The sequence below is a fragment of the Ranitomeya imitator genome, chromosome 5 (assembly GCF_032444005.1).
Source record: "Ranitomeya imitator isolate aRanImi1 chromosome 5, aRanImi1.pri, whole genome shotgun sequence".
NCBI classification, from domain to species: domain Eukaryota; kingdom Metazoa; phylum Chordata; class Amphibia; order Anura; family Dendrobatidae; genus Ranitomeya; species Ranitomeya imitator.
Window position 1 is genome coordinate 215860724 of NC_091286.1, and position 27727 is coordinate 215888450.

General features: G+C 40.2%; 1 protein-coding gene across 1 annotated transcript in view; it reads right to left on the reverse strand.

The window, feature by feature from the left end:
* UST (uronyl 2-sulfotransferase) overlaps positions 1-27727 on the reverse strand; it is a 465972-nt gene that overhangs the window by 114965 nt on the left and 323280 nt on the right. Inside the window, exon 3 of the mRNA XM_069725893.1 lies at positions 18761-18916. Within this exon, the coding sequence (XP_069581994.1) occupies positions 18761-18916 (156 nt within the window). The remainder of the gene's footprint in view (positions 1-18760; positions 18917-27727) is intronic.

A 27727-nucleotide genomic window follows, 5' to 3' on the forward strand; every position in this document is an offset into this window, starting at 1 on the left:
CAATTTTTACAATTCTGACCACTGTCCCTTTATGAGGTTATAACTCCGAAACGCTTCAACGGATCCTGGTGATTCTGACATTGTTTTCTCGTGACATATTGTACTTCATGATAGTGGTAAAATTTCTTTGATAGTACCTGCGTTTATTTGTGAAAAAAACGGAAATTTGGCGAAAATTTTGAAAATTTCGCAATTTTCAAACTTTGAATTTTTATGCAATTAAATCACAGAGATATGTCACACAAAATACTTAATAAGTAACATTTCCCACATGTCTCCTTTACATCAGCATAATTTTGGAACCAATTTTTTTTTTTGTTAGGGAGTTATAAGGGTTAAAAGTTGACCAGCAATTTCTAATTTTTACAACACCATTTTTTTTTTAGGGACCACGTCTCATTTGAAGTCATTTTGAGGGGTCTATATGATAGAAAATGCCCAAGTGTGACACCATTCTAAAAACTGCACCCCTCAAGGTGCTCAAAACCACATTCAAGAAGTTTATTAATCCTTCAGGTGTTTAATAGGAATTTTTGGAATGTTTAAATAAAAATGAACATTTAACTTTTTTACACAAAAAATTTACTTCAGCTCCAATTTGTTTTATTTTACCAAGGGTAACAGGAGAAATTGGACCCAAAAAGTTGTTGTCCAATTTGTCCTGAGTACGCTGATACCCCATATGTGGCAGTAAACCACTGTTTGGGCGCATGGGAGAGCTCGGAAGGGAAGGAGCGCTATTTGACTTTTCAATGCAAAATTGACAGGAATTGAGATGGGACGCCATGTTGCGTTTGGAGAGCCACTGATGTGCCTAAACATTGAAACCCCCCACAAGTGACACCATTTTGGAAAGTAGACCCCCTAAGGAACTTATCTGGATGTGTGGTGAGCACTTTGACCCACCAAGTGCTTCACAGAAGTTTATAATGCAGAACCGTAAAAATAAAAAATCATATTTTTTCACAAAAATTATATTTTTGCCCCCAATTTTTTATTTTTCCAAGGGTAAGAGAAGAAATTGGACCTCAAAAGTTGTTGTCCAATTTGTCCTGAGTACGCTGATACCCCATATGTGGCAGTAAACCACTGTTTGGGCGCATGGGAGAGCTCGGAAGGGAAGGAGCGCAGTTTGACTTTTCAATGCAAAATTGACAGAAATTGAGATGGGACGCCATGTTGCGTTTGGAGAGCCACTGATGTGCCTAAACATTGAAACCCCCCACAAGTGACACCATTTTGGAAAGTAGACCCCCTAAGGAACTTATCTAGAGGTGTGGTGAGCACTTTGACCCACCAAGTGCTTCACAGAAGTTTATAATGCAGAACCGTAAAAATAAAAAATCATATTTTTTCACAAAAATTATATTTTTGCCCCCAATTTTTTATTTTTCCAAGGGTAAGAGAAGAAATTGGACCTCAAAAGTTGTTGTCCAATTTGTCCCGAGTACGCTGTGTAGCATGGCTAAAGCTTGTATAGTCGATGGGAGGTATGTATCACAGAGAAGGCTTGCCGCTGTGATGTAACCCGGAGTGTTTTGTTTAATACACATAAGGCAATAAGGAATTGTTTAGGATGTTTGGGTCCGGGTTACGGGTAGCTATGAGAGATGGGAGGGCCTGGCTACCCATATACCTCACCCCTGGGTAAGGGGCATAACCATGCCTATTTGTGTTTGTTTAAGGACCTGTGGTGATGTCATAGCCACATGTCTAATCATGTGACGTTACTTCACCAATGGGTGTGGTTTCAGGCTACTTAATGGAGATGTGTAGCACATGGTAAGAGAGTGTTTGGGAATCTGTCAGGGTGGACAGAGGTCCCTGTGTCCAGATGGGACACTACAGACAGGAGTCTGTGTGTGTGGAGGAGAAAGCCTCCAAAGTGTGTTAAGGCTGCAGGACTGAGCCTGAAGGACTGGACTTTTGTATTTTCCTTTCCTGAGCTAAAAGCTGTTTGTTTACCTGTTGTTCACACTGTTATGTGGTTTATGGAGCAATAAACCCACTTGAACGCAGAAGAGAATGTGGCTCCTGTTTCCTCCTACGCACCTGAGTGGGTACAACGTTACAGCTGATACCCCATATGTGGCAGTAAACCACTGTTTGGGCGCATGGGAGAGCTCGGAAGGGAAGGAGCGCCGTTTGACTTTTCAATGCAAAATTGACAGGAATTGAGATGGGACGCCATGTTGCGTTTGGAGAGCCACTGATGTGCCTAAACATTGAAACCCCCCACAAGTGACACCATTTTGGAAAGTAGACCCCCTAAGGAACTTATCTGGATGTGTGGTGAGCACTTTGACCCACCAAGGGCTTCACAGAAGTTTATAATGCAGAGCCATAAAAATAAAACAAAATTTTTTTCCCACAAAAATTATTTTTTAGCCCCCAGTTTTGTATTTTCCCTAGGGTAACAGGAGAAATTGGACCCCAAAAGTTGTTGTCCAATTTGTCCTGAGTACGCTGATACCCCATATGTGGGGGGGAACCACCGTTTGGGCGCATGGGAGGGCTCGAAAGGGAAGGAGCGCCATTTGGAATGCAGACTTAGATGGAATGGTCTGCAGGCGTCACATTGCGTTTGCAGAGCCCCTAATGTACCTAAACAGTAGAAACCCCCCCACAAGTGACACCATTTTGGAAAGTAGACCCCCTAAGGAACTCATCTTGATGTGTTGTGAGAGCTTTGAACCCCCAAGTATTTCACTACAGTTTATAACGCAGAGCCATGCAAATAAAAAATATTTTTTTTTCCACAAAAATTATATTTTAGCCCCCAGTTTTGTATTTTTCCAAGGTTAGCAGGAGAAATTGGACCCTAAATGTTGTTGTCCAATTTGTCCTGAGTACGCTGATACCCGATATGTGGGGGGGAACCACCGTTTGGGCGCATGGGAGGGCTCGGAAGGGAAGGAGCATCATTTGGAATGCAGACTTAGATGGAATGGTCTGCAGGTGTCACATTGCATTTGCAGAGCCCCTAATGTACCTAAACAGTAGAAACCCCCCACAAGTGACCCCATATTGGAAACTAGACCCCTCAATGAACTTATCTAGATGTGTTGTGAGAACTTTGAACCCCCAAGTGTTTCACTACAGTTTATAACGCAGAGCCGTGAAAATAAAAAATCTTTTTGTTTTCCCACAAAAATTATTTTTTAGCCCCCAGTTTTGTATTTTCCCAAGGGTAACAGGAGAAATTGGCCACAAAAGTTGTTGTCCAATTTGTCCTGAGTACGCTGATACCCCATATGTTGGGGTAAACCCCTGTTTGGGCACACAGGAGAGCTCGGAAGGGAAGGAGCACTGTTTTACTTTTTCAACGCAGAATTGGCTGGAATTGAGATCGGACGCCATGTCGTGTTTGGAGAGCCCCTGATGTGCCGAAACAGTGGAAACCCCCCAATTATAACTGAAACCCTAATCTAAACACACCCCTAACCCTAATTCCAACGGTAACCCTAACCACACCTCTAACCCTGACACACCCCTAACCCTAATCCCAACCCTATTCCCAACTGTAAATGTAATCTAAACCCTAACCCTAACTTTAGCCCCAACCCTAACTGTAGCCCCAACCCTAACCCTAACCCTAGCCCTAACCCTAGCCCTAACCCTAGCCCTAACCCTAACCCTAACCCTAGCCCTAACCCTAGCCCTAGCCCTAACCCTAGCCCTAACCCTAGCCCTAACCCTAACCCTAGCCCTAGCCCTAACCCTAGCCCTAACCCTAGCCCTAGCCCTAACCCTAGCCCTAACCCTAGCCCTAGCCCTAACCCTAGCCCTAACCCTAGCCCTAATGGGAAAATGGAAATAAATACATTTTTTTTTATTTTTCCCTAACTAAGGGGGTGATGAAGGGGGGTTTGATTTACTTTTATAGCGAGTTTTTTAGCGGATTTTTATGATTGGCAGCCGTCACACACTGAAAGACCCTTTTTATTGCAAAAAATATTTTTTGCAATACCACATTTTGAGAGCTATAATTTTTCCATATTTTGGTCCACAGAGTCATGTGAGGTCTTGTTTCTTGCGGGATGAGTTGACGTTTTTATTGAAAACATTTTTGGGCACGTGACATTTTTTGATCGCTTTTTATTCCGATTTTTGTGAGGAAGAATGACCAAAAGCCAGCTATTCATGAATTTCTATTGGGGGAGGCGTTTATACTGTTCCGCGTTTGGTAAAATTGATAAATCAGTTTTATTCTTCGGGTCAGTATGATTACAGCGATACCTCATTTATATCATTTTTTTATGGTTTGGCGCTTTTATACGATAAAAACAATTTTACAGAAAAAATAATTATTTTTGCATCGCTTTATTCTCAGGACTATAACTTTTTTATTTTTTTGCTGATGATGCTGTATGGCGGCTTTTTTTTGCGGGACAATATGACGCTTTCAGCAGTACCATGGTTATTTATATCTGTCCTTTTGATCGCGTGTTATTCCACTTTTTGTTCGGCGGTATGATAATAAAGCGTTGTTTTTTGCCTCGTTTTTTTTTTTTTCTTACGGTGTTTACTGAAGGGGTTAACTAGTGGGACAGTTTTATAGGTCGGGTCGTTACGGACGCGGCGATACTAAATATGTGTACTTTTATTGGTTTTTTTTTTATTTAGATGAAGAAATGTATTTATGGGAATAATATTTTTATTTTTTTTCATTATTTTGGAATATTTTTTTTTATTTTTTTTACACATTTGTAAAAATTTTTTTTTACTTTTTTACTTTGTCCCGGGGGGGACATCACAGATCAGCGATCTGACAGTTTGCACAGCACTCTGTCAGATCACTGATCTGACATGCAGCGCTGCAGGCTTCACAGTGCCTGCTCTGAGCAGGCTCTGTGAAGCCACCTCCCTCCCTGCAGGACCCGGATCCGCGCCCATCTTGGATCCGGGGCTGGAGGGAGCAGGGAGGGAGGTGAGACCCTCGCAGCAACGCGATCACATCGCGTTGCTCCGGGGGTGTCAGGGAAGCCCGCAGGGAGCCCCCTCCCTGCGCGGTGCTTCCCTGCACCGCCGGCACATCGCGATCATCTTTGATCGCGGTGTGCCAGGGGTTAATGTGCCGGGGGCGGTCCGAGACCGCTCCTGGCACATAGTGCTGGATGTCAGCTGCGATAAGCAGCTGACACCCGGCCGCGATCGGCCGCGCTCCCCCCGTGAGCGCGGCCGATCGGCTATGACGTACTATCCCGTCCAGGGTCAGATAAGCCCAGGGCACCTCGACGGGATAGTACGTCTAAGGTCACAGAGGGGTTAAAGTACCTTTTTTTCCACGTGTTGGGATATTCAAAATTGCACACTCACACTAATAAACATGTGAAACATGATTTTTCTGATTTTAACATGTACAGTGGGGCAAAAAAGTATTTAGTCAGTCAGCAATAGTGCAAGTTCCACCACTTAAAAAGATGAGAGTTATCTGTAATTTACATCATAGGTAGACCTCAACTATGGGAGACAAACTGAGAAAAAAAAATCCAGAAAATCACATTGTCTGTTTTTTTATCTTTTTTTTTGCATATTATGGTGGAAAATAAGTATTTGGTCAGAAACAAACAATCAAGATTTCTGGCTCTCACAGACCTGTAACTTCTTCTTTAAGAGTCTCCTCTTTCCTCCACTCATTACCTGTAGTAATGGCACCTGTTTAAACTTATCAGTATAAAAGGACACCTGTGCACACCCTCAAACAGTCTGACTCCAAACTCCACTATGGTGAAGACCAAAGAGCTGTCAAAGGACACCAGAAACAAAATTGTAGCCCTGCACCAGGCTGGGAAGACTGAATCTGCAATAGCCAACCAGCTTGGAGTGAAGAAATCAACAGTGGGAGCAATAATTAGAAAATGGAAGACATACAAGACCACTGATAATCTCCCTCGATCTGGGGCTCCACGCAAAATCTCACCCCGTGGGGTCAGAATGATCACAAGAACGGTGAGCAAAAATCCCAGAACCACGCGGGGGGACCTAGTGAATGAACTGCAGAGAGCTGGGACCAATGTAACAAGGCCTACCATAAGTAACACACTACGCCACCATGGACTCAGATCCTGCAGTGCCAGACGTGTCCCACTGCTTAAGCCAGTACATATCCGGGCCCGTCTGAAGTTTGCTAGAGAGCATTTGGATGATCCAGAGGAGTTTTGGGAGAATGTCCTATGGTCTGATGAAACCAAACTGGAACTGTTTGGTAGAAACACAACTTGTCGTGTTTGGAGGAAAAAGAATACTGAGTTGCATCCATCAAACACCATACCTACTGTAAAGCATGGTGGTGGAAACATCATGCTTTGGGGCTGTTTCTCTGCAAAGGGGCCAGGACGACTGATCCGGGTACATGAAAGAATGAATGGGGCCATGTATCGTGAGATTTTGAGTGCAAACCTCCTTCCATCAGCAAGGGCATTGAAGATGAAACGTGGCTGGGTCTTTCAACATGACAATGATCCAAAGCACACCGCCAGGGCAACGAAGGAGTGGCTTCGTAAGAAGCATTTCAAGGTCCTGGAGTGGCCTAGCCAGTCTCCAGATCTCAACCCTATAGAAAACCTTTGGAGGGAGTTGAAAGTCTGTGTTGCCAAGCGAAAAGCCAAAAACATCACTGCTCTAGAGGAGATCTGCATGGAGGAATGGGCCAACATACCAACAACAGTGTGTGGCAACCTTGTGAAGACTTACAGAAAATGTTTGACCTCTGTCATTGCCAACAAAGGATATATTACAAAGTATTGAGATGAAATTTTGTTTCTGACCAAATACTTATTTTCCACCATAATATGCAAATAAAATGTTAAAAAAACAGACAATGTGATTTTCTGGATTTTTTTTTTCTCAGTTTGTCTCCCATAGTTGAGGTCTACCTATGATGTAAATTACAGTCGCCTCTCATCTTTTTAAGTGGTGGAACTTGCACTATTGCTGACTGACTAAATACTTTTTTACCCCACTGTAGATCACAATGTGATTTTGACTGAGAAAGTTTGAGTATATTACACCTCGATTTGTTTCTTTTGAAAAGAAAGCAGTCTATAACCACATGGAAACCACATAAATATCACATGCATCTTTTTGGCTGAAAATTTTCAGCTGTAAATAAATGGCAGTATTGAATAAGACAAACAGGATCATATGACTGACATGGCAATATAACACTGATGCCTTAGAGGCTTAAAAATTACTTTGTGCCATGCGCTTTGATTCTTAGAATCAGATTCGTTTTACAATTACTTTTTTTTTTAATGAGAAGCAATTTTTCATAGCCTTCTCCTTTTTTCATAGGAATACCTATATCATAACAGTGTCTGCAGTTCTCTTCAAACTACACCAGCTCTGAAAAAAACATATAATTTCAGATGTGTGAGCAAATGGTAACACCATTCTTCTCTCTGTTTACTCCTAATGGTCCATACATAAAGGAAATTTGTATGTAGTTTACTAGCAAAGTCACCCAAAACATACAACTTACAAGGGTCTTCTCACAAAGTTAATTTTAATCAACATTTTTATTCATAAATCTTGGAATAATAATAAGTTCCACAATTGGATGTGTGTAAATAAAATGTTCCTGTGCTGAGATAATCTTAGAAATTTGCCCCTGCTGTGTACTGTGTAATGGCCGTGTCTGACCGTACAGGAATATGATATGATCATACCACATCTACTGGGCAGGGGGGGAAACAAGAGCGTAAACAGACAGGACAGAATGGGATCACAGCTGATCTTTCTTTGAGGTAAAACATTGCTTAACCCCTTTACCCCCAAGAGTGGGTTGCCCATTAATGACCTGGCCAATTTTTACAATTCTGACCACTGTCCCTTTATGAGGTAATAACTCTGGAACGCTTCAACGGAACCTGGTGATTCTGACATTGTTTTCTCATGACATATTGTACATCATGATAGTGGTAAAACTTATTTGATAATACTTGCGTTTATTTGTGAAAAAAATGGAAATTTGGCAAAAACTTTTAAATTTCGCAATTTTCATGTCCTTAAATCACAGAGATATATCACACAAAATACTAATAAGGAACATTTCCCACTTGTCTACTTTACATCAGCACAATTTTGGAACCAAACTTTTTTTTGTTAGGGAGTTGTAAGGGATAAAAGTTGACCAGCAATTTCTCATTTTTACAACACCATTTTTATTTAGGGACCACATCACATTTGAAGTCACTTTGAGGAGTCTATATGATAGAAAATACCAAAAAGTGACACATTTCTAAAATCTGCATGTTTCAAGGTGTTCAAAACCATATTTACGAAGTTTATTAACCCTTCAGGTGTGTCACAGGAATTTTTGGAATGTTTTAAAAAAAATGAACATTTAACTTATTTTCACAAAAAAAATTACTTCAGATCCAATTTGTTTTATTTTACCAAGAGTATTAGGAGAAATTAGACCCCAAAAGTTGTTGTACAATTTGTCCTGAGCAGGTTGATACCCCATATGTAGGGATAAACCACTGTTTGGGAGCATGGCAGAGCTCGGAAGGGAAGGAGCGCCATTTGACTTTTCAATGCAAAATTGGCTGGAATTGAGATAGGACGCCATGTTGCGTTTGGCGAGGCCCTGATGTGCTTAAACAGTGGAAACTCCCCACAAGTGACACCATTTTAAAAAGAAGACCCCCTACGGAACTCATATAGATGTGTTGTGAGCACTTTGAACCCCCAAGTGCTTCACAGAAGTTTATAATGTAGAGCCGTAAAAACAAAAAATAATTTTTTGCTCACAAAAATGATATTTTCGCTCCCAATTTTTTATTTCACCAAGGGTAGCAGGAGAAATTGGACATCATAAGTTGTTGTGCAATTTGTCCTTAGTAGACTGATATCCCATATGTGGGGATAAACCACTGTTTGGGCGCATGGCAGAGCTTGAAAGGGAAGGAGCACCGTTTGACTTTTTCAAAGCAGAATTGGCTGGAATTGAGATCGGACACCATGTCATGTATGGAGAGCCACTGATGTGCCTAAACAGTGCAAACCTCCCACACGTGACACCATTTTGGAAAGTAGACCCCCTATGGAACTTATCTAGATGTGTGATGAGCACTTTGAACCCCCAAGTGCTTCACAGAAGTTGATAATGTAGAGCTGTAAAAATAAACAATCATATTTTTTCACAAAAATGATCTTTTCGCCCCCAATTTTTTATTTTTCCAATGGTAACAGAAGAAATTGGACCCCAAAAGTTGTTTTGCAATTTGACCTGAGAACGCTGATACCCCATATGTGGGGATAAACCACTGGACGCATGGCAGAGCTTGGAAGGGAAGGAGCACCGTTTGACTTTTTCAAAACAGAATTGGCTGGAATTGAGATTGGGCCCCATGTCACGTTTGGAGAGCCCCTGATGTGTCTAAACAGTGGAAACCCCCCATAAGTGACCCCATTTTGGAAACTAGACCATCCAAGGAACTTATTTAGATGTGTTGTGAGCACTTTGAACCTCCAATTGTTTCACTAGAGTTTATAATGTAGAGCCGTGAAAATAAAATCATTTATTTCCACAAAAATTATGTTATAGCCAGCAATTTTTTATTTTGAAAAGGGTAGTAGGAGAAATTGGACCTCAAAAGTTGTTGTCCAATTTGTCCTGAGTACGATGATACCCCACATGTGAGGGAGAACCACCGTTTGGGCACATGGCAGAGCTCGGAAGGGAAGGAGTGCTGTTTTGGAATGCAGACTTTGATGGAATGGTCTGCGGGTGTCATGTTGCGTTTGCAGAGTCCCTGATGTACCTTAACAGTAGAAAACCCCCACAAGTGACCCCATATTGGAAACTAGACCTCCCAAGGAACTTATCTAGATGTGTTGCGAGAACTTTGAACCCCCAATTGTTTCACTAAAGTTTATAACGCAGAGCCGTGAAAATAAAAAATCATTATTTTTCCCACAAAATATGATTTTTTTTAGCCCCCAAATTTTTATTTTCACAAGGGTAGCAGAAGAAATTGGACTCCAAAAGTTGCTGTCCAATTTCTCCTGAGTATTATAATACCCCATAAGTGGGGGTAAACCACTGTTTGGGCGCATGGCAGAGCTCGGAAGGGAACGAGCACCGTTTTACTTTTTCAATGCAGAATTGGCTCGAATTGAGATTGGATGCCATGTCGCATTTGAAGAGCCCCTGAAGTGCTTAAACAGTGGAAACCCCCAATTCTAACTCCATCCCTAACCCCAACACACCCCTAACGCCAACCCTAACAATAACCCTAACCACACTCTTAACCCGAACACACCCCTAATCCTAATCCGAACCCTAACCACACCCCTAACCCTGACACAACCCTAACCCTAATCCCAACCCTAACCCTAGTCCCAACCATAAACGTGATCCAAACCCTAACCTGAACTCTAGCCCCAACCCTAACCCTAACTTTAGTCCCAACCCTAACCCTAATGGGAAAATGGAAATAAATTAACAAAAATTATTTTATTATTTTTCACTAAGTAAGGGGGTGATAAAGAGGGGGTTTGATTTACTATTTATAGCGGATTTTTATGTTTGGCAGCAGTCACACACTAAAAGACGCTTTTTATTGCAAAAAATAGATTTTGCATCACCACATTTTGAGAGCTATACTTTTTCCATATTTTGGCCCACAGAGTCATGTGAGGTCTTGTTTTTTGTGGGACGAGTTGATGTTTTTTTGGTATAATTTTCAGGCGCATGACATTTTTTGATCGCTTTGTATTCCGATTTTTGTGAGGCAGAATGAACAAAAACCAGCAATTCATGAATTTTTTTGGGGGGAGGGGGCGTATATACCATTCCGCGTGTGGTAAAATTGATAAAGCAGTTTTATTCTTTGGGTCAGTATGACAGCGATACCTCATTTATATTTTTTTTATTATTATGTTTTGGCGCTGTTATACAATAAAAACTATTTTATATAAACAAAATAATTATTTTTGCATCACTTTATTCTGAGAGCTATAACTTTTTTATTTTTCCAGTGAAGGAGCTATATGGCAGCTTGTTTTGTTGCGGGACAAGATGACATTTTCAGCAGTATCATGTTTATTGATATCCGTCTTTTTGATTGCGTGTTATTCCACTTTTTATTCGGCGGTATGATGATAAAGCCTTGTTTTTTGCCTTGTTTTTTTTTTTTTTAATGGTGCTCTCTAATGGCGTTAACTAGTGGGACAGTTTTATAGGTCGGGTCGTTATGGACTTGGCAATACTAAATATGTGTACTTTTATTGTTTTAATTTTTTTTATTCAAATATTTAATTATTGATGGAATAAATATAGATTTTTTTATTATTAATTTTTAAAATATTTTGACAATTATTATTATAATTTTTTTTATTCATTCTAGCTTTTACACTATGTCCCACTATGGGACACTCATTTTGTGCAGGCTGATCGCTTCTATAGCATGCAGACCTGCATGCTATAGAAGCTGTCAGAGCAGCAGCTTCTGTACACTGACCTTAGAGACTTCTTGACACGCACTATGCATAACAGGAAGTCTCTCAGCTTTGGAGATCCAGATGTCGTCATGATGACATCGGGTCTCCATGGCAGCAATCATGCTACGGGATCTCCGATCCAAAGGTAGAGGGGCTCACAGCCCCTCTGCCAGCTCCAGAATGTTGCGCTCATGTTTGATCACAGTGTTCTGGGGGTTAAAGTGCCGGGAGCAGTCCATGACCGCTCCTGGCACTTAGTGCCGGGAGTCAGCTGTGAGAATCAGATGACACCCGGCCACGATCAGCCACGCTTCCCCCGTGAGCACGGCTGATCGCCTATGTCGTACTATTCTGTCCATGGGAATTAAGTCCCAGGTCACATGGACGGAATAGTACGTCCAATGCTAGAAAGGGGTTAAAGGGAATCTGAAGCAACAATGAAAACGTAACATAGTAACATAGTTAGCAAGGCCGAAAAATGACATTTTTCCATCCAGTTCAGCCTATATTCCGTCAGAATAAATCTCTTACATCCTTGTAAAGAACCTAATAACTGTAAGATACAATATTGTAATCAAAATAATTATTTTAGCTGTCATATACATTCACCCATTCCCCCCCAAAAAGAACTTCATGCAATATGCAAATTAGGGTGGTGGGTGGACCCTTGATGTGGCTAAATGGCTCCAAATTAGAGAACAGATGCTGGATTACAGCAGAGTACCGTAAGTGTATAACAATCCTGAAATGCTGTCCTTTTTCAGTTAATTGTACATAATGAATTAAGCACATGGGAAATGTCTAACTTAATTAACATGGGACCTTGAGATTTCTTGCTAAAATTTCTTTCTTCACATTTCCTTATTATAGTTTACTGGAAGTAAAAACAAGTCAGCAATTTTACTGAACTAAACAACATTTCCAAAAACAATAAATTCCATAGCTGAGCTGCAATCTGTTTGATTTTTATTTTCATACTTGTTCCAAGTAAAAATGTCTGACTTGTTCTGACTTTTATGAAAGTCATCTGTAAATGTAAAATCACCAGTAAAGAATTAAGTAGGACATATGGATTTATTTGCTGAAATATTAATGTTAACATTTGACAGCTGACACAAGTTAATGTAAGGAATCCTATCATTTGATTGTTTACATCTCAACTTACACAGCTGAAAGAAGGATATGACCTGATGAGGAAGATCATTAGGGTTGTTGGCACATAAGAACATACTACCATACACCCAACGGGGTTCGTCAGCAATTATCCTATCAATTAGACATGTCATAAGAGTCTTGTTGGAGTCTGACAAACTAAAACTCAACATACAGTTGTGCTCAAAAGTTTACATAACCCAGCAGAATTGTTGTTTTCTTAGTCTTTTTTCAGAGAATATGAATGATAACACCAAACCTTTTTCTCCACTCATGGTTAGTGCTTGGGAGAAGCCATTTATTGTCACACTACTGTGTCTTCTCATTTTTAAATCTTAATGACAACCCAAAACATCCAAATTACCCTGATCAAAAGTTCAAATCCCATTGAGATTTTGGCCTGATAACATGCACAGAAGTTGACACAAATGGGTTTGAATAATATTATATAACAATAATAATAATTTCATTTATATATCGCCAAAATATTCCGCAGCGCTTTACAAATTATAGAGGGGACTTGTACAGACAATAGACATTTACAGAATAACAGGATAACAGAAATCACAGTTCAAAACAGATACCAAGAGGAATGAGGGCCCTGCTCGCAAGCTTACAAACTATGAGGAAAAGGGGAGACACGAGAGGTGGATGGTAACAATTGCTTTAGTTATTCGGACCAGCCATAGTGTAAGGCTCGGGTGTTCATGTAAGGCTGCATGAACCAGTTAACTGCCTAAGTATGTAGCAGTACAGACACAGAGGGCTATTAACTGTATTAAGTGTATGAGAACATCATGCGAGGAACCTGATGATGGTTTAAGTTTTTTTTTGTTTTTTTTTTAATGGGCCACACAGGGATAGTTAGGTTAATGCGTTGAGGCGGTAGGCCAATCTGAACAAATGAGTTTTTAGGCCACGCTTAAAACTGTGGGGATTGGGGATTAATCGTATTAACCTGGGTAGTGCATTCCAAATAATCGGCGTAGCACGTGTAAAGTCTTGGAGACGGGAGTGGGAGGTTCTGATTATTGAGGATGCTAACCTGAGGTCATTAGCGGAGCGGAGGGCACGGGTAGGGTGGTAGACTGAGACCAGATAGGAGATGTAGGGTGGTGCTTAGCCATGGAGTGCTTTGTGGATGAGGGTAGTAGTTTTGTATTGGATTCTGGGGTGGATGGGTAGTCAGTGTAATGACTGGCACAAGGTAGAGGTATCGGTGTAATGGTTGGTGAGGAATATGATCCTGGCAGCAGCATTCAGGACAGATTGGAGGTGGGAGAGTTTGGTAAGAGGGAGGCCGATTAGTAGAGAGTTACAATAGTCCAGACGAGAATGAATAAGTGAAACAGTAAGAGTTTTTGCAGAGTCGAAAGTAAGAAAAGGACTAATTCTAGAAATGTTTTTGAGATGCAGATAAGAAGAGCGAGCCAGTGATCGGATGTGGGGGGTGAATGAAAGCTCGGAATCAAGTATGACCCCAAGGCAGCGGGCATGTTGCTTTGGAGTAATGGTGGAACCGCACACAGAGATGGCAATGTCAGGCAAAGGTAGGTTAGTAGAGGGAGAGAACACGAGGAGTTCAGTTTTTGACAGGTTCAGTTTCAGATGGAGGGAGGACATGATGTTAGAGACAGCGGTAAGATAATCACTGGTGTTTTCTAAAAAGGTCGGCGTGATATCAGGAGAAGTGTATAATTGGGTGTCGTCAGCATAGAGATGGTACTGGACACCAAATCTATTGATTGTTTGTCCAGTAGGGGCAGTATACAAAGAGAAGAGGAGGGGACCTAGGACTGATCCTTGAGGAACTCCTACAGTAAGGGGAAGGTGAGAGGTGGAGGAACCAGCAAAAGATACCGTGAAGGATCGGTCAGAGAGATAGGAGGAGAATCAAGAGAGAACGGTGTCCTTGAGGCCGATGGAGCGGAGCATAGTGAGGAGGAGCTGATGATCCACAGTGTCAAATGCTGCGGACACCATTAGATTTAGCTGTTAGTAGGTCATTAGAGACTTTAGGGAGGGCAGTTTCAGTAGAGTGTAAAGAGCGGAAACCAGATTGAAGAGGGTCGAGAAGAGAGTTATCTGAGACATAGCGGGTAAGACGGGAGTGGACCAGGCGTTCGAGGAGTTTAGAGATGAAGGGAAGATTAGAGACAGGTCTGTAATTAGCGGCACAGTTTTGATCAGTTTGAATGGCTATTAAAGGTAACATCCTCACCTGTAACCTGTTTGCTTGTAATAATAAACCTATAAAGAGGGCACCAGAGATAAATGCTCCGCCATAATAAATATAATAGAAAACCAAAGAAAATGGACACTTGAGCTAAAAATGAACCATTTTATTGAAAGAACTATGTAAAAAATATACAAGAATACTACAAATAAGAACCAAAGTAAAAAGACACAATGAGAAACATGAAAGGCGACACTAGTGCCACACACGAACGCTATAATTAAGTGAGAAGCAAGTAATCAGTTGTTATCATACCCATGGTACATATACAGTGGGGCAAAAAAGTATTTAGTCAGTCAGCAATAGTGCAAGTTCCACCACTTAAAAAGATGAGAGGCGTCTGTAATTTACATCATAGGTAGACCTCAACTATGGGAGACAAACTGAGAAAAAAAATCCAGAAAATCACATTGTCTGTTTTTTTAACAATTTATTTGCATATTATGGTGGAAAATAAGTATTTGGTCAGAAACAAACAATCAAGATTTCTGGCTCTCACAGACCTGTAACTTCTTCTTTAAGAGTCTCCTCTTTCCTCCACTCATTACCTGTAGTAATGGCACCTGTTTAAACTTGTTATCAGTATAAAAAGACACCTGTGCACACCCTCAAACAGTCTGACTCCAAACTCCACTATGGTGAAGACCAAAGAGCTGTCAAAGGACACCAGAAACAAAATTGTAGCCCTGCACCAGGCTGGGAAGACTGAATCTGCAATAGCCAACCAGCTTGGAGTGAAGAAATCAACAGTGGGAGCAATAATTAGAAAATGGAAGACATACAAGACCACTGATAATCTCCATCGATCTGGGGCTCCACGCAAAATCCCACCCCGTGGGGTCAGAATGATCACAAGAACGGTGAGCAAAAATCCCAGAACCACGCAGGGGGACCTAGTGAATGAACTGCAGAGAGCTGGGACCAATGTAACAAGGCCTACCATAAGTAACACACTACGCCACCATGGACTCAGATCCTGCAGTGCCAGACGTGTCCCACTGCTTAAGCCAGTACATGTCCGGGCCCGTCTGAAGTTTGCTAGAGAGCATTTGGATGATCCAGAGGAGTTTTGGGAGAATGTCCTATGGTCTGATGAAACCAAACTGGAACTGTTTGGTCGAAACACAACTTGTCGTGTTTGGAGGAAAAAGAATACTGAGTTGCATCCATCAAACACCATACCTACTGTAAAGCATGGTGGTGGAAACATCATGCTTTGGGGCTGTTTCTCTGCAAAGGGGCCAGGACGACTGATCCGGGTACATGAAAGAATGAATGGGGCCATGTATCGTGAGATTTTGAGTGCAAACCTCCTTCCATCAGCAAGGGCATTGAAGATGAAATGTGGCTGGGTCTTTCAACATGACAATGATCCAAACCACACCGCCAGGGCAACGAAGGAGTGGCTTCGTAAGAAGCATTTCAAGGTCCTGGAGTGGCCTAGCCAGTCTCCAGATCTCAACCCTATAGAAAACCTTTGGAGGGAGTTGAAAGTCCGTGTTGCCAAGCGAAAAGCCAAAAACATCACTGCTCTAGAGGAGATCTGCATGGAGGAATGGGCCAACATACCAACAACAGTGTGTGGCAACCTTGTGAAGACTTACAGAAAATGTTTGACCTCTGTCATTGCCAACAAAGGATATATTACAAAGTATTGAGATGAAATTTTGTTTCTGACCAAATACTTATTTTCCACCATAATATGCAAATAAAATGTTAAAAAAACAGACAATGTGATTTTCTGGATTTTTTTTTTCTCAGTTTGTCTCCCATAGTTGAGGTCTACCTATGATGTAAATTACAGTCACCTCTCATCTTTTTAAGTGGTGGAACTTGCACTATTGCTGACTGACTAAATACTTTTTTACCCCACTGTATATATACACGTATAAGTAACAAATATCAATAAATAAGGTGGTAATTCTGCATACGAACAGTAAAAGACTATAATGTCATATAAGTAGTCGGGCAGATAGTAAGCACAAACATAAAAAGACGCTCTCAGATAATATAATGGTGCAGGGAGGTTCAAAATATAATACAAATAAAGTGCCTTGTGCAAACCTTATCTAGCAAGGTAACCCATATAGCTATATTAACAATGATGCATAATCACAGATATCCTAGGAAAATCCCATATGCATCAGTGGGTTGAAACTAAGCTATACCTGCATAGTAGCAATAGGGAACAAATAAGAGGCGTACCAACCTGCTGCCGTGGTACAAAAATATTATCCACAACTGCCAGGAAAATTGTTCGGGATGCAAAGAAAAACCCACAAATAACATCAGCTGAAATACACAACTCTCTGAAAAAAAGAGATGTGGCTGTTTCAAGATGCACAATAAGGATACACTTGAAGAAAAATGGGCTGCATAGTCGAGTCGCCAGAAGAAAGCCATAACTGTGCAAATGCCACAAATTATCTCACCTACAATATGCAAAACAGTACAGAGTCAAGCCTCAAACTTCTGGAATAAGGTAATTTGGAGTGATAAGACCAAAATTTAACTTTTTGGCCACAACCATAAACGTTACATGTGGAGAGAGATCAACAAGGCCTATGATGAAAGGAACACCATTCCTACTGTGAAGCATGCAGGTGAATCACTGATGTTTTGGGGATGTGTAAGCTACAAAGGTAAAGGAAACTTGGTCAAAGTTGAGGCAAAGATGAATGCAGCACGTTATCAGCAAATACTGGAGGCACATTTTCACTCATCAGCCCGGAAGCTGCGCATGGGATGTACTTGGACATTCCAACATGACAACTATCCAAAACACAAGGCCAAGTCTACCTGTCATTGACAGCAGAAGAAAGTGAAGGTTCTGGAGTGGCCATCTCAGTCTCCTGACCTCAATATCATGGAGCCACTCTAGGGAGATCTCAAGCACGCAATTCATGCTAGACTGCCCAGGAATTTACAGGAACTAAAGACTTTTTGCCAAGAAGAGTAGGCAGCTTTACCTTCTGAGAAAATAAAGAACCTCATCCACAACTACCACAAAGACTTCAAGCTGTCATTGATGTTAGAGGGGGCAATACATGGTATTAAGAAATGGGTTATGTGAACTTTTGATCAGGGTCATTTGGATGTTTTGGGTTGTCATTATGAATTAAAAATAGAAAACACAGTAGTTTGACAATAAATGGCTTCACCCAACCACTAACCATGAGTGGAGATTTGGTGTTATCATTCATATTCTCTGAAAAAAGGCCAAGAAAACAAAAATTCTGCCAGGGTATGTAAACTTTTGAGCACAACTGTATATCATTAGATGCTAGTATAATGTGAGTGTGAATGCCTGACAACTGTTAGTTGATGATTAGTTGAGATGATTTTCAGGCATGTCCAATTTCAGGATGCCAATCCCTTTTTCTGGAGATAAGCAGAAGGCAAAAACTGTCTCATAGAGAATACAGAAATGCCTGGGCGAATGAGCACCCCTATCTATGGGAACAATGATTGAGATGGCAGTCAGCATATTTCTCATTGCAAATACTGAAGTGTCTGGCTAAACGAGCGCTCCTATATATAAGAGCAATGAACAGAGTGGACCGTATGCCAAAACGATGGGCAGAAGCAAGATTCTGCCTACAGCCATATAATGTGTGTTGGGGTTAATAAGTTGTTAACCCCAATAAACTACTGAGTAAGAGTAAATTAAAAGGGTTGTATAAGAGTATATTCTTATGTGGCAGATTTATTGCTGATTTAACATAAGTTCCATATAACTGAATGGGAATGTGAACAAAGTGCCTATTCTTTTACATGGATGTTGTGTATGAATGTGTTCCTACTCTTTAAAAAAAGGCCTTATAAATCTATGGAACTTTGAAAAATACAGTCAGACTTTGGAGTTATATATTTTTTTTTAAATTCATCAGAACACTGAAAAAGAAGATTTGTTTTACGTACCTGTTCGCTTTTGGTCAGCCGTGTTTTATTGTGAATGTCAGAAGTCACGAGATTGAAGCCATGTTTCTCGGAGAGCATGCGTAGTAGTAAAACAACAGTCCTGCTACCACATTTTCCAACTCGGTTATACACAACTTGACTAGGGAAGGGCAGTACCTAAAGAAATTTGAAGGACACAGACATTGTATGAGTAATGAATCCTGACAATTCTTATATCACAGACATGAAAGATTCAGGGACCTAAATTACATGAACATTAAATAAAAACAGAAATTGCATATTTAAAACTTTGGCACAATAAAGCATGAAGACAAATTTAGAGGCAATGTACAGTGTCCAATTGTACAGTAAAATTGCTCTTTGTGCAGAGAAAAGAATCATTCTCAAGTAATATGACTATTTTATTATTACTCAAATGAGTAATGTAGCTCAACTGTGAAATCAAGCATTCAGTCTGCCAGCAGAGGCGTTCAGCTGGTGAAGCCAGAGAAACAGTGCTATAAAAAATGTATATAAATAATATCGGTAGAACTAAGAAACATAGTTAGATTTACTAGGCTAAAGTGCAAAATTATGGCTTTATTGCAGCAAAAAAACAAAAAAACAAATGGAGATGCCTTGCACAATATGGACCTGATTCATCATTTCATTTTAAGTTACTTTTCTTTTTAGACTTGTGGTTTTCGCTGACATTTTTTACAACAAATTCATGAAAATGACGCACACTATTCATGAATTTGGAAAAGCCCAAAATTGCCCTTTTTTAACTGATTTTGTAACTTTTTAGTGGAAAAAAAAATCACACACTTTGCAAAATGTCGTAAAAAATGTTCCAAAATTACTGCCATTCATGAAATCACTTCAGGGTAGGACCGGAGAAGAGATGAATCAAATTTCACAACTCTTTTACCACTCATATTTGATAAATCTGGCTAAAACATCTGGAATAGTCACACTGACGTGAAAATCAGAAAACGAACTAAGCCAAAAAAGAGGGCCAAATATTGATGCTAAGTAAGCCAACTAATAGGTTGAGTAAACTTACACTAGACAATCCAAAAAACACAATACATTTATCATTCAGCATAAGCCACTGTGATAAAAGTTGGCTCTTTTTAGACGGTCTTTGTACAAATTTGTATTGTCTAAAAGTTTGACAATTATAGAAATCTGCTCATAAATTTTTAAATGCATGTGTGACAGAAGTCGCACGGTAAATATATGTATTACATTGTCATTACCATCTTAAAGGCGGCAAATTAACAAATCAATTTAATGACCTTCTGAAAATATCATCATGGCTTCTGTCTGCACAGAATCTATTATTGATTAGTTCCATTATGATCTGTTATTATAAATGCTATTGAATCCTGCTAACTTAGTATGGATCCTTCAGGTGTTCTTTTGTGACAAGGACTTTAGTTTTTTCTGCGCAACAGGTTCACCTTTGATGTGCCGAAAGTAGAAATTATAATTGGGCAGCACGGAGGCTCAGTGGTTAGCACTGCAGCTTTGCAGCACTGGGGTCTTGGGTTCAAATCCCACCAAGGATAACATCTGCAAGGAGTTTGTATGTTCTCCCTGTGTTTGTGTGGGTTTCTGCCTGGGGCCATAGGGGTGGAGCCGCATATTCATCACTGTAATGAGCGGTACCACGTGACCGCTCACACAGGACGAGCTAACGTCTCTGAGAGGAGGCATCGCGGGAGCTGGGTGAGTATTTCTCTGCAAGCGGGCGGGCGCACAGGGGGTGGGAGGTGACCCCAAACTTTATTTTTAACAAAAAAAAAAGATTTTTCATCTCTTCTCTCCTGCAGGGGATAAGAGATGAATGCTGCCTTCAGCACCACACGCTGGGGACAGCGCTGTCTCTCCTGCACGGTCCGTGTGGTCCTCAGGAGGCACACGGGCGGCACACGGCAGCCGCACTTGTGCCACACTGATGTGCCAAGTGAGCACACGGACACACGGACACGGATAGCTCCGGTACCGTTTTCTCTGGTACCGTAATTATCTGGATGTGTGAGACTGGCCTGATAGGGATTCTAGATTGCAAGCCCTATTGAGGACAGCAATGATAATGTGTGCAAACTGTAAAGCGCTGCGGAATATGTTAGCGCTATATAAAAATAAAGATTATTATAATTTTATATAAGAGAATTTAATATACAATGGTGTCCTACTATTTTTGGGATCAATCTGTAGATGACTACAAGCATTTCCTGTCTTTACCCCTTAATTTAAATATTTAAATATTTTACATTTTCAAATATGTTTGAAGTTTTTAACATATATTCGGAAGCTAGTTGTCATTAGTGTATGTCCTGCTTAGGGAAGGTACTTAGATACCCAGATATCAGCTCCTACACTCTGTATTGCAAAGGTTTGGGAAAGTGGCCTGTTTTTATTGAGAAATAAAGCATGTGTGTATGTAAAATCTATTGTTTTTTTGTGTAGTAAGAAAACTAATTGTCATTCACTTACCGTATGCATTACATTTTAAAAAACTATTTCACATACTGTATGTCTGTGGTACTGTGCATTACCTGCACTCATCTTACTCTATAGACCTTGTTTACTACTTGTTTTCGCTCATTTGAAGTATTTTTTGCTGTTGTGCATGGAACATTTTTTTCTAGTTGAGGAAATGTTAACCTCAGACCACGTTTTTTGCTATATTTTCATATGTTAAACTTGTGTAAATGTTTCTCTGACAACAGATAAAAAAGAAACATTAATGATTTTTATGAGTATTGCATCAATATTTATAACTTGCATATTACTGAACCATTGTAATTTTATCATCTGCCGTATAGTCAAATTTTTATGCAATTTTCTTCTGTGGTTGTAAAATGCCTATTAAAATCTATGGAGTGTGTTAAAAATATAAATGCGCCAGTGTTTCATGTCCATAGCATAAGCATTTCAATCAGTGTTGTCTCATGTTCCTCTTTAAAACATCAGTATTATGAGTTAATATTATAGATGCAATACTAATGACATACATATATTATACACTGCTCAAAAAAATAAAGGGAACACTAAAATTCCACATCCTAGATATTACTGAATGAAATATTCCAGTTGTAAATCTTTATTCATTACATAGTGGAATGTGTTGAGAACAATAAAACCTAAATGATCAACGTAAATTACAACTAATATCCCACGGAGGTCTGGGGTTGGAATGATGCGCAAAATCAAAGTGGAAAATGAAGTTACAGGCTGATCCAACTTCAGTGGAAATGCCTCAAGACAAGGAAATGATGCTCAGTAGTGTGTGTGGCCTCCACATGCCTGTATGATCTCCCTACAACGCCTGGGCATGCTCCTGATAAGGCCTCCGGATGGTCTCCTGAGGGATCTCCTCCCAGACCTGGACTAAAGCATCCGCCAACTCCTGGACAGTCTGTGGTGCAAAGTGGTGTTGGTGGATGGGGCGAGACATGATGTCCCAGATGGGTTCAATCGGATTCGGTCTGGGGAATGGGCGGGCCAGTCCATAGCTTCAATGCCTTCATCTTGCAGGAATTGCTGACACACTCCAGCCACATGAGGTCTGGCATTGTCCTGCATTAGGAGCAACCCAGGGCCAACGTCACCAGCATATGGTCTCACAAGGGGTCTGAGGATCTCATCTCGGTACCTAATGGCAGTCAGGCTACCTCTGGCGAGCATATGGAGGGCTGTGCGGCCCTCCAAATAAATGCCACCCCACACCATTACTGCCAAACCGGTCATGCTGAAGGATATTGCAGGCAGCAGATCGCTCTCCACGGTGTCTCCAGACTCTGTCATGTTTGTGACATGTGCTCAGTGTGAACCTGCTATCATCTGTGAAGAGCACAGGGTGCCAGTGGCGAATTTGACAATCCTGGTGTTCTGTGGCAAATGCCAAGCGTCCTGCACGGTGTTGGGTTTTGAGCACAACCCCCATCTGTGGATGTCGGGCACTCAGACCATCCTCATGGAGTCGGTTTCTAAATGTTTGTGCAGACGCATGCACATTTGTGGCCTGCTGGAGGTGATTTTGCAGGGCTCTGGCAGTGCTCCTCCTGTTCCTCCTTGCACAAAGGCTGAGATAGAGGTCCTGCTGCTGGGTTGTTGCCCTCCTACGGCCCCTTCCATGTCTCCTGGTATACTGACTAGTCTCCCGGTAGCGCCTCCAGCCTCAGGACACTACGCTGACAGACACAACAAACTTTCTTGCCACAGCTCGCATTGATGTGCCATCCTGGATGAGCTGCACTACCTGAGCCACTTGTGTGGGTTGTAGAGTCCGTCTCATGCTACCACGAGTGAGAAAGCACAAATAACATTCAAAAGTGACCAAAACATCAGCCAGAAAGCATTGGTACTGAGATGTGGCCTGTGGTCCCAACCTGCAGAACCACTCCTTTATTGAGTGTGTCTTGATAATTGCCAATAATTTCCATCTGTTGTCTATTCCATTTGCACAACAGCATGTGAAATTGATTGTTAAACAGTGTTGCTTCCTAAGTGGACAGTTTGATTTCACAGAAGTTTGATTTACATGGAGTTATATTCTGGTGTTTAAGTGTTCCCTTTATTTTTTTGAGCAGTGTATGATTCGTAAAACTGTCATAATGCAGAATTAGATTCACATTTTCACAATTCCATGTAAAAAAGACCTCTGTCTGTAAACTGCACAAATCCTCTGAGCATCATTGTGAAATATCATGCACATTAATAGATTAAGAGAAATATTTTGCTTGGAAGGAAAGGAAACCTGTTAGAGTTGACAAATGTCACCAAGTGCCAATAACTTACTTTGCAGGGCTTGTTTTACTACCATTACACTTCTGCCAGTATTTTAATGTTTAATTACATTTTATGTCCCAGAATTTCAAAGACACTCTCCAGTAATTTGAGGTGATAAAGCAATCTCCTTATAATTGGTTTTACCAACTACAGATACAATGTGAATGACAAGCATTGCAAAAGAATAAAGAAGAATAAAGCAACAATTTGGAGCTAAATGACTTGATACTGAGCCCATTAGTCCCATAGTAGTAGATAAAAAGAATACATGTTCACTCATCAGCCTGGAGACTGTTCCAATGAGTGCATGGGAAGTGCAAACACTAAACATCACTTAATTTATGTAGTTGTTAGAGTTTTAGGGTGTTAAAGTGGAAAGAAATGCTAAATAAAACTTGAGCTGCATTTGGTAATTGCTATTTACTATTTTCATCAATCACAAGCTGCTGAAGAAGAATATTGACTTTACAGGAAGGTTTCCAGTATCAATAAAAAACCAAACAGATTCTAAACACAAATTCAAACAATGATTGACACATACTGTGACTTAAAGGGGTGGTCCGAAAAAAATGTATTTTAATCCTAAATCTTTAACTATTTCATGTAATAATCTATGGTAATCTTTTTCTAATATACTTTAATTCAAAAGTCCCTATTGTTCCCTCACTACTCTATCTAACAGGGTTTTTTTTTACTAGCTCCTGTGTGATGTTGCTTTGTTTGAGAATCCCAGAGCATGCTGGAAAACTCAACAAAGTCATCATCAGGGGGCAGAGGCTGCCATCACTGCCACAGCCACTGTCAAAACCTGAAATTAAGTATTATTAATTCAGACAGCTGCTCAGTAGGATCTTGTCACTGTGAACAATTCTTCTCAGTGCACAGTGACAGTGCACTCTATAGCCAGCTCTGATGAGAAGTGATGAGCTGGCAAGTGAGCGCACTGTCAGTGAGCATTGTAAGGAGAGAATGATAATAATAATTTTATTTCTATATCCCTAACATATTCCGCAGCGCTTTACATTTTAGAGGGGACTTGTATAGACAATAAAAGACATTACAAAATAACAATAATCACATAAATCGACAGATATCAAGATAAATGAGGGCATTGCTCGCAAGCTTAAAATCTATGAGGAAATAGGGGAGACATGAAAGGTGGATGGAAACCAATGTTTTCATTGTTCTGACCAGCCATAATGTAATAAATCGGGTGTTCATGTAATGCTGCTTGAACCAGTTATCAACCAGCATGTGTAAAAGTACAGACACAGAGGGCTATTAAATGCATAAATCGCAGAAGAACATGATACAATGGTCTTGGTTATGAAGAAAATTTTGAATGGGCAACACAGCGATAGTTAAATAAATGTGTCGAGGCTGCTGTCCATAGCAAGGCGCGGGAGCGCCGCTGATATCCACTACTCCGCAGGCTACAACATATATTGCATGCAGGCCAGCACCCTTGAGGATTCATAACCTTTACCTCAGCTATAGCTGTAATCTTGGCACTGAGGGATATCTACCCTTTCCACTTCACTCCACTTCTTCTTGTGGATAAGCGATTCAATGAATAAGGCTCTGGTTGAGCCGAAATGTTTGCTTTTTATACATATCGCTTCCAGCATTATATTTCTGTTTCGCTCCCCTATCCAAATTTATTTTGTGACTAATAAATATTTAAGCGTTAATCACACGTTGTCATTAGAGTGTGCGGTGTATACATATTTATTAACTTCAGGTCATTAGCAGAATGGAGGGCTTGGGTAGGGTGGTAGACTGAGACCAGGGAGGAGATGTAGGGTGGTGCTGAACCGTGGAGTGCTTTATGGGTGAGAGTGATAAGTTTATATTGAACTTTGTAGCAGAAATGATAGAGTAGACATCAGCGCCGCCTCCGCAAGTGAAGTAGTAGACAAAAAAAAATAAAGCAGTTAGAGTTGTGAATGAATGATAGGGACTTTTGAAGACAATAATGGGTACATGTTGTATACGTGAAAAATGCAGAGAACATGGAAGTATGAATGAGGCTTTAATATGTATTTTTATTTTCACTAGTAATTAGGAAATGATTTTCATAATAGAACATAACTTTTGTACAACAGTCTTCTTAATTGAAAAAAGAAGACATTTTAAAGGAGTTTACCAGTAGTTTAATCCCCTCATAACCTTGCGATTTTCCGTTTTTTATGTGCTTTTGTTTTTCCTCCCCTATAAGAGTCATAACGTTTTAATTTTTTTCATCCCCATTGCCGTATGGAGGGCTTGTTTTTTGCGAGACGAGTTGTACTTTTGAATCACTCCTTTCAATCTATCATGTGATATACTGGAAAGCGGGAAAACAGTTCCAAGTGCGTTGAAATTGCAATTCCAAAACAGTTTTTGTTTTGTTCTTTATTACCATGTTTATTACCATGTTCACTATATGGTAAAACTGACCTGGCTCTATGATTCTCCTGGTCAGTATGAGTACAAACATACAAACATGTATAGTTTTTTTATGTAAGTGGTGAAAAAAATTTGGGATATTTGTAAGAAAACAAAATTTTGCCATTTTTCGAGACCAATAGCATTTTAATTTTTCGGGATTCGGGGCTGTGTGACGGCTTATATTTTTGCTCCTCGAGGTGCTGATTTTATTGATAGCATTTTGAGGTAGATGTTTTGATCGCCTCTTATTGTATTTTATTGCAATATTGCAGAGGCCAAAAAAATGTTATTTTGTTGTTTTGATTTTTTTCTTGTTAATATTTATTGACCAGATTAATTTATTTTGTATTTTAGTAGATCGGACATTTCTGAACCGGGTGATACCAAATATGTGTATTTTTTTGTTTTATTTTTAATAAGGAAAAAGGGGGGTGATTTGAAGTTTTGTGGGTTTTTTCATATTTAAAAATAAATTCTCACTTTTTATTGACTTCAATAGTCCCCTTAGGAGACTTCCACCCATGGCTGTTAAAGGCCCATAATGACTGATTAAATCAGTCATCATGTGCGGGGACAGTGTGCGCTGGGCGTGTGAGCCAACATCCAAGGCAGGGACATGACATTTGATGTTAATATACATCAAACATTGTGAAGGCCCTGAAGGGGTTAATATCGATGCATTATTTGTTTGACGCTGCTTGACTTGATTTGCTTGTACAAACAATTAGGGAATCCAGAGAAGGATTCTATTTTAATTTTTTTGTGTTTAACTTGTTTTCAGTGTTACTTTGAGGTGGCCATACACATCAGAAAAATGATTGCTAAACACTTGTTCACCTGAATATCTATCTTGACCTCCCACTACATAAACACACTCGACTAAAAGTGAATGTGTTGTGTATGGGTAAAGTACAGTAAGCTTCTGCCTGACATTTCTAAAAAATGTAAAATGTAAACTTCCCAGTCCTTCTCTTCCCTAACACGATTTTTGGGGGAAGAATACGGAGGCCTGCATATAGTAATCTAATGTATAAAGTGGGCTGTAGGCTGAAAAAGCAGTGGAAGTGTCAAATATGAATAAACATTAATAAAGCAAAGGAATAGCTGTGAGGTCACCAACATTCTGGGATCCTGGTAGTCTAATATATATATATATATATATATATATATATATATATACTAGCTGAAGAGCCCGGCGTTGCCTGGGCATAGTAAGTATCTGTGGTTAGTTATAGCACCTCACTTGTCTTATTTTCCCATCACGCCTCTCATTTTCCCAATCACATCTTTCATTTTCCCCCTCCCACCTCTCATTTTCTCCCTCACTCCTCTCATTCCCCCCTAACACTTGTCATTTCAACCTGACATCTGTCATTTTCTGATCACTCCACTATTTTTCCTCACTCCTCTCATTTTGCACTCACACCTTTTCATTTTCACCTCACACCTCTCATTTTCACCTCATCACCTCAGTATATACATGTTTGTCATCTCCCTTATATATAGTATACATCTGTATGTCATCTCCTGAATATAGTATATACCTGTATGTCATCTCCCCTGTATATAGTATATACCTGCTGTGTCTCATCTCCCCTATATATAGTATATACCTGAATGTCATCTCCTTCTATATATAGTATATACCTGTATGTCATCTCCTCCTGTATATAGTATATAGCTGTGTGTCATCTCCCCTGTATATAGTATACATCTGTGTCATCTCCTCCTGTATATAGTATATACCTGCATGTC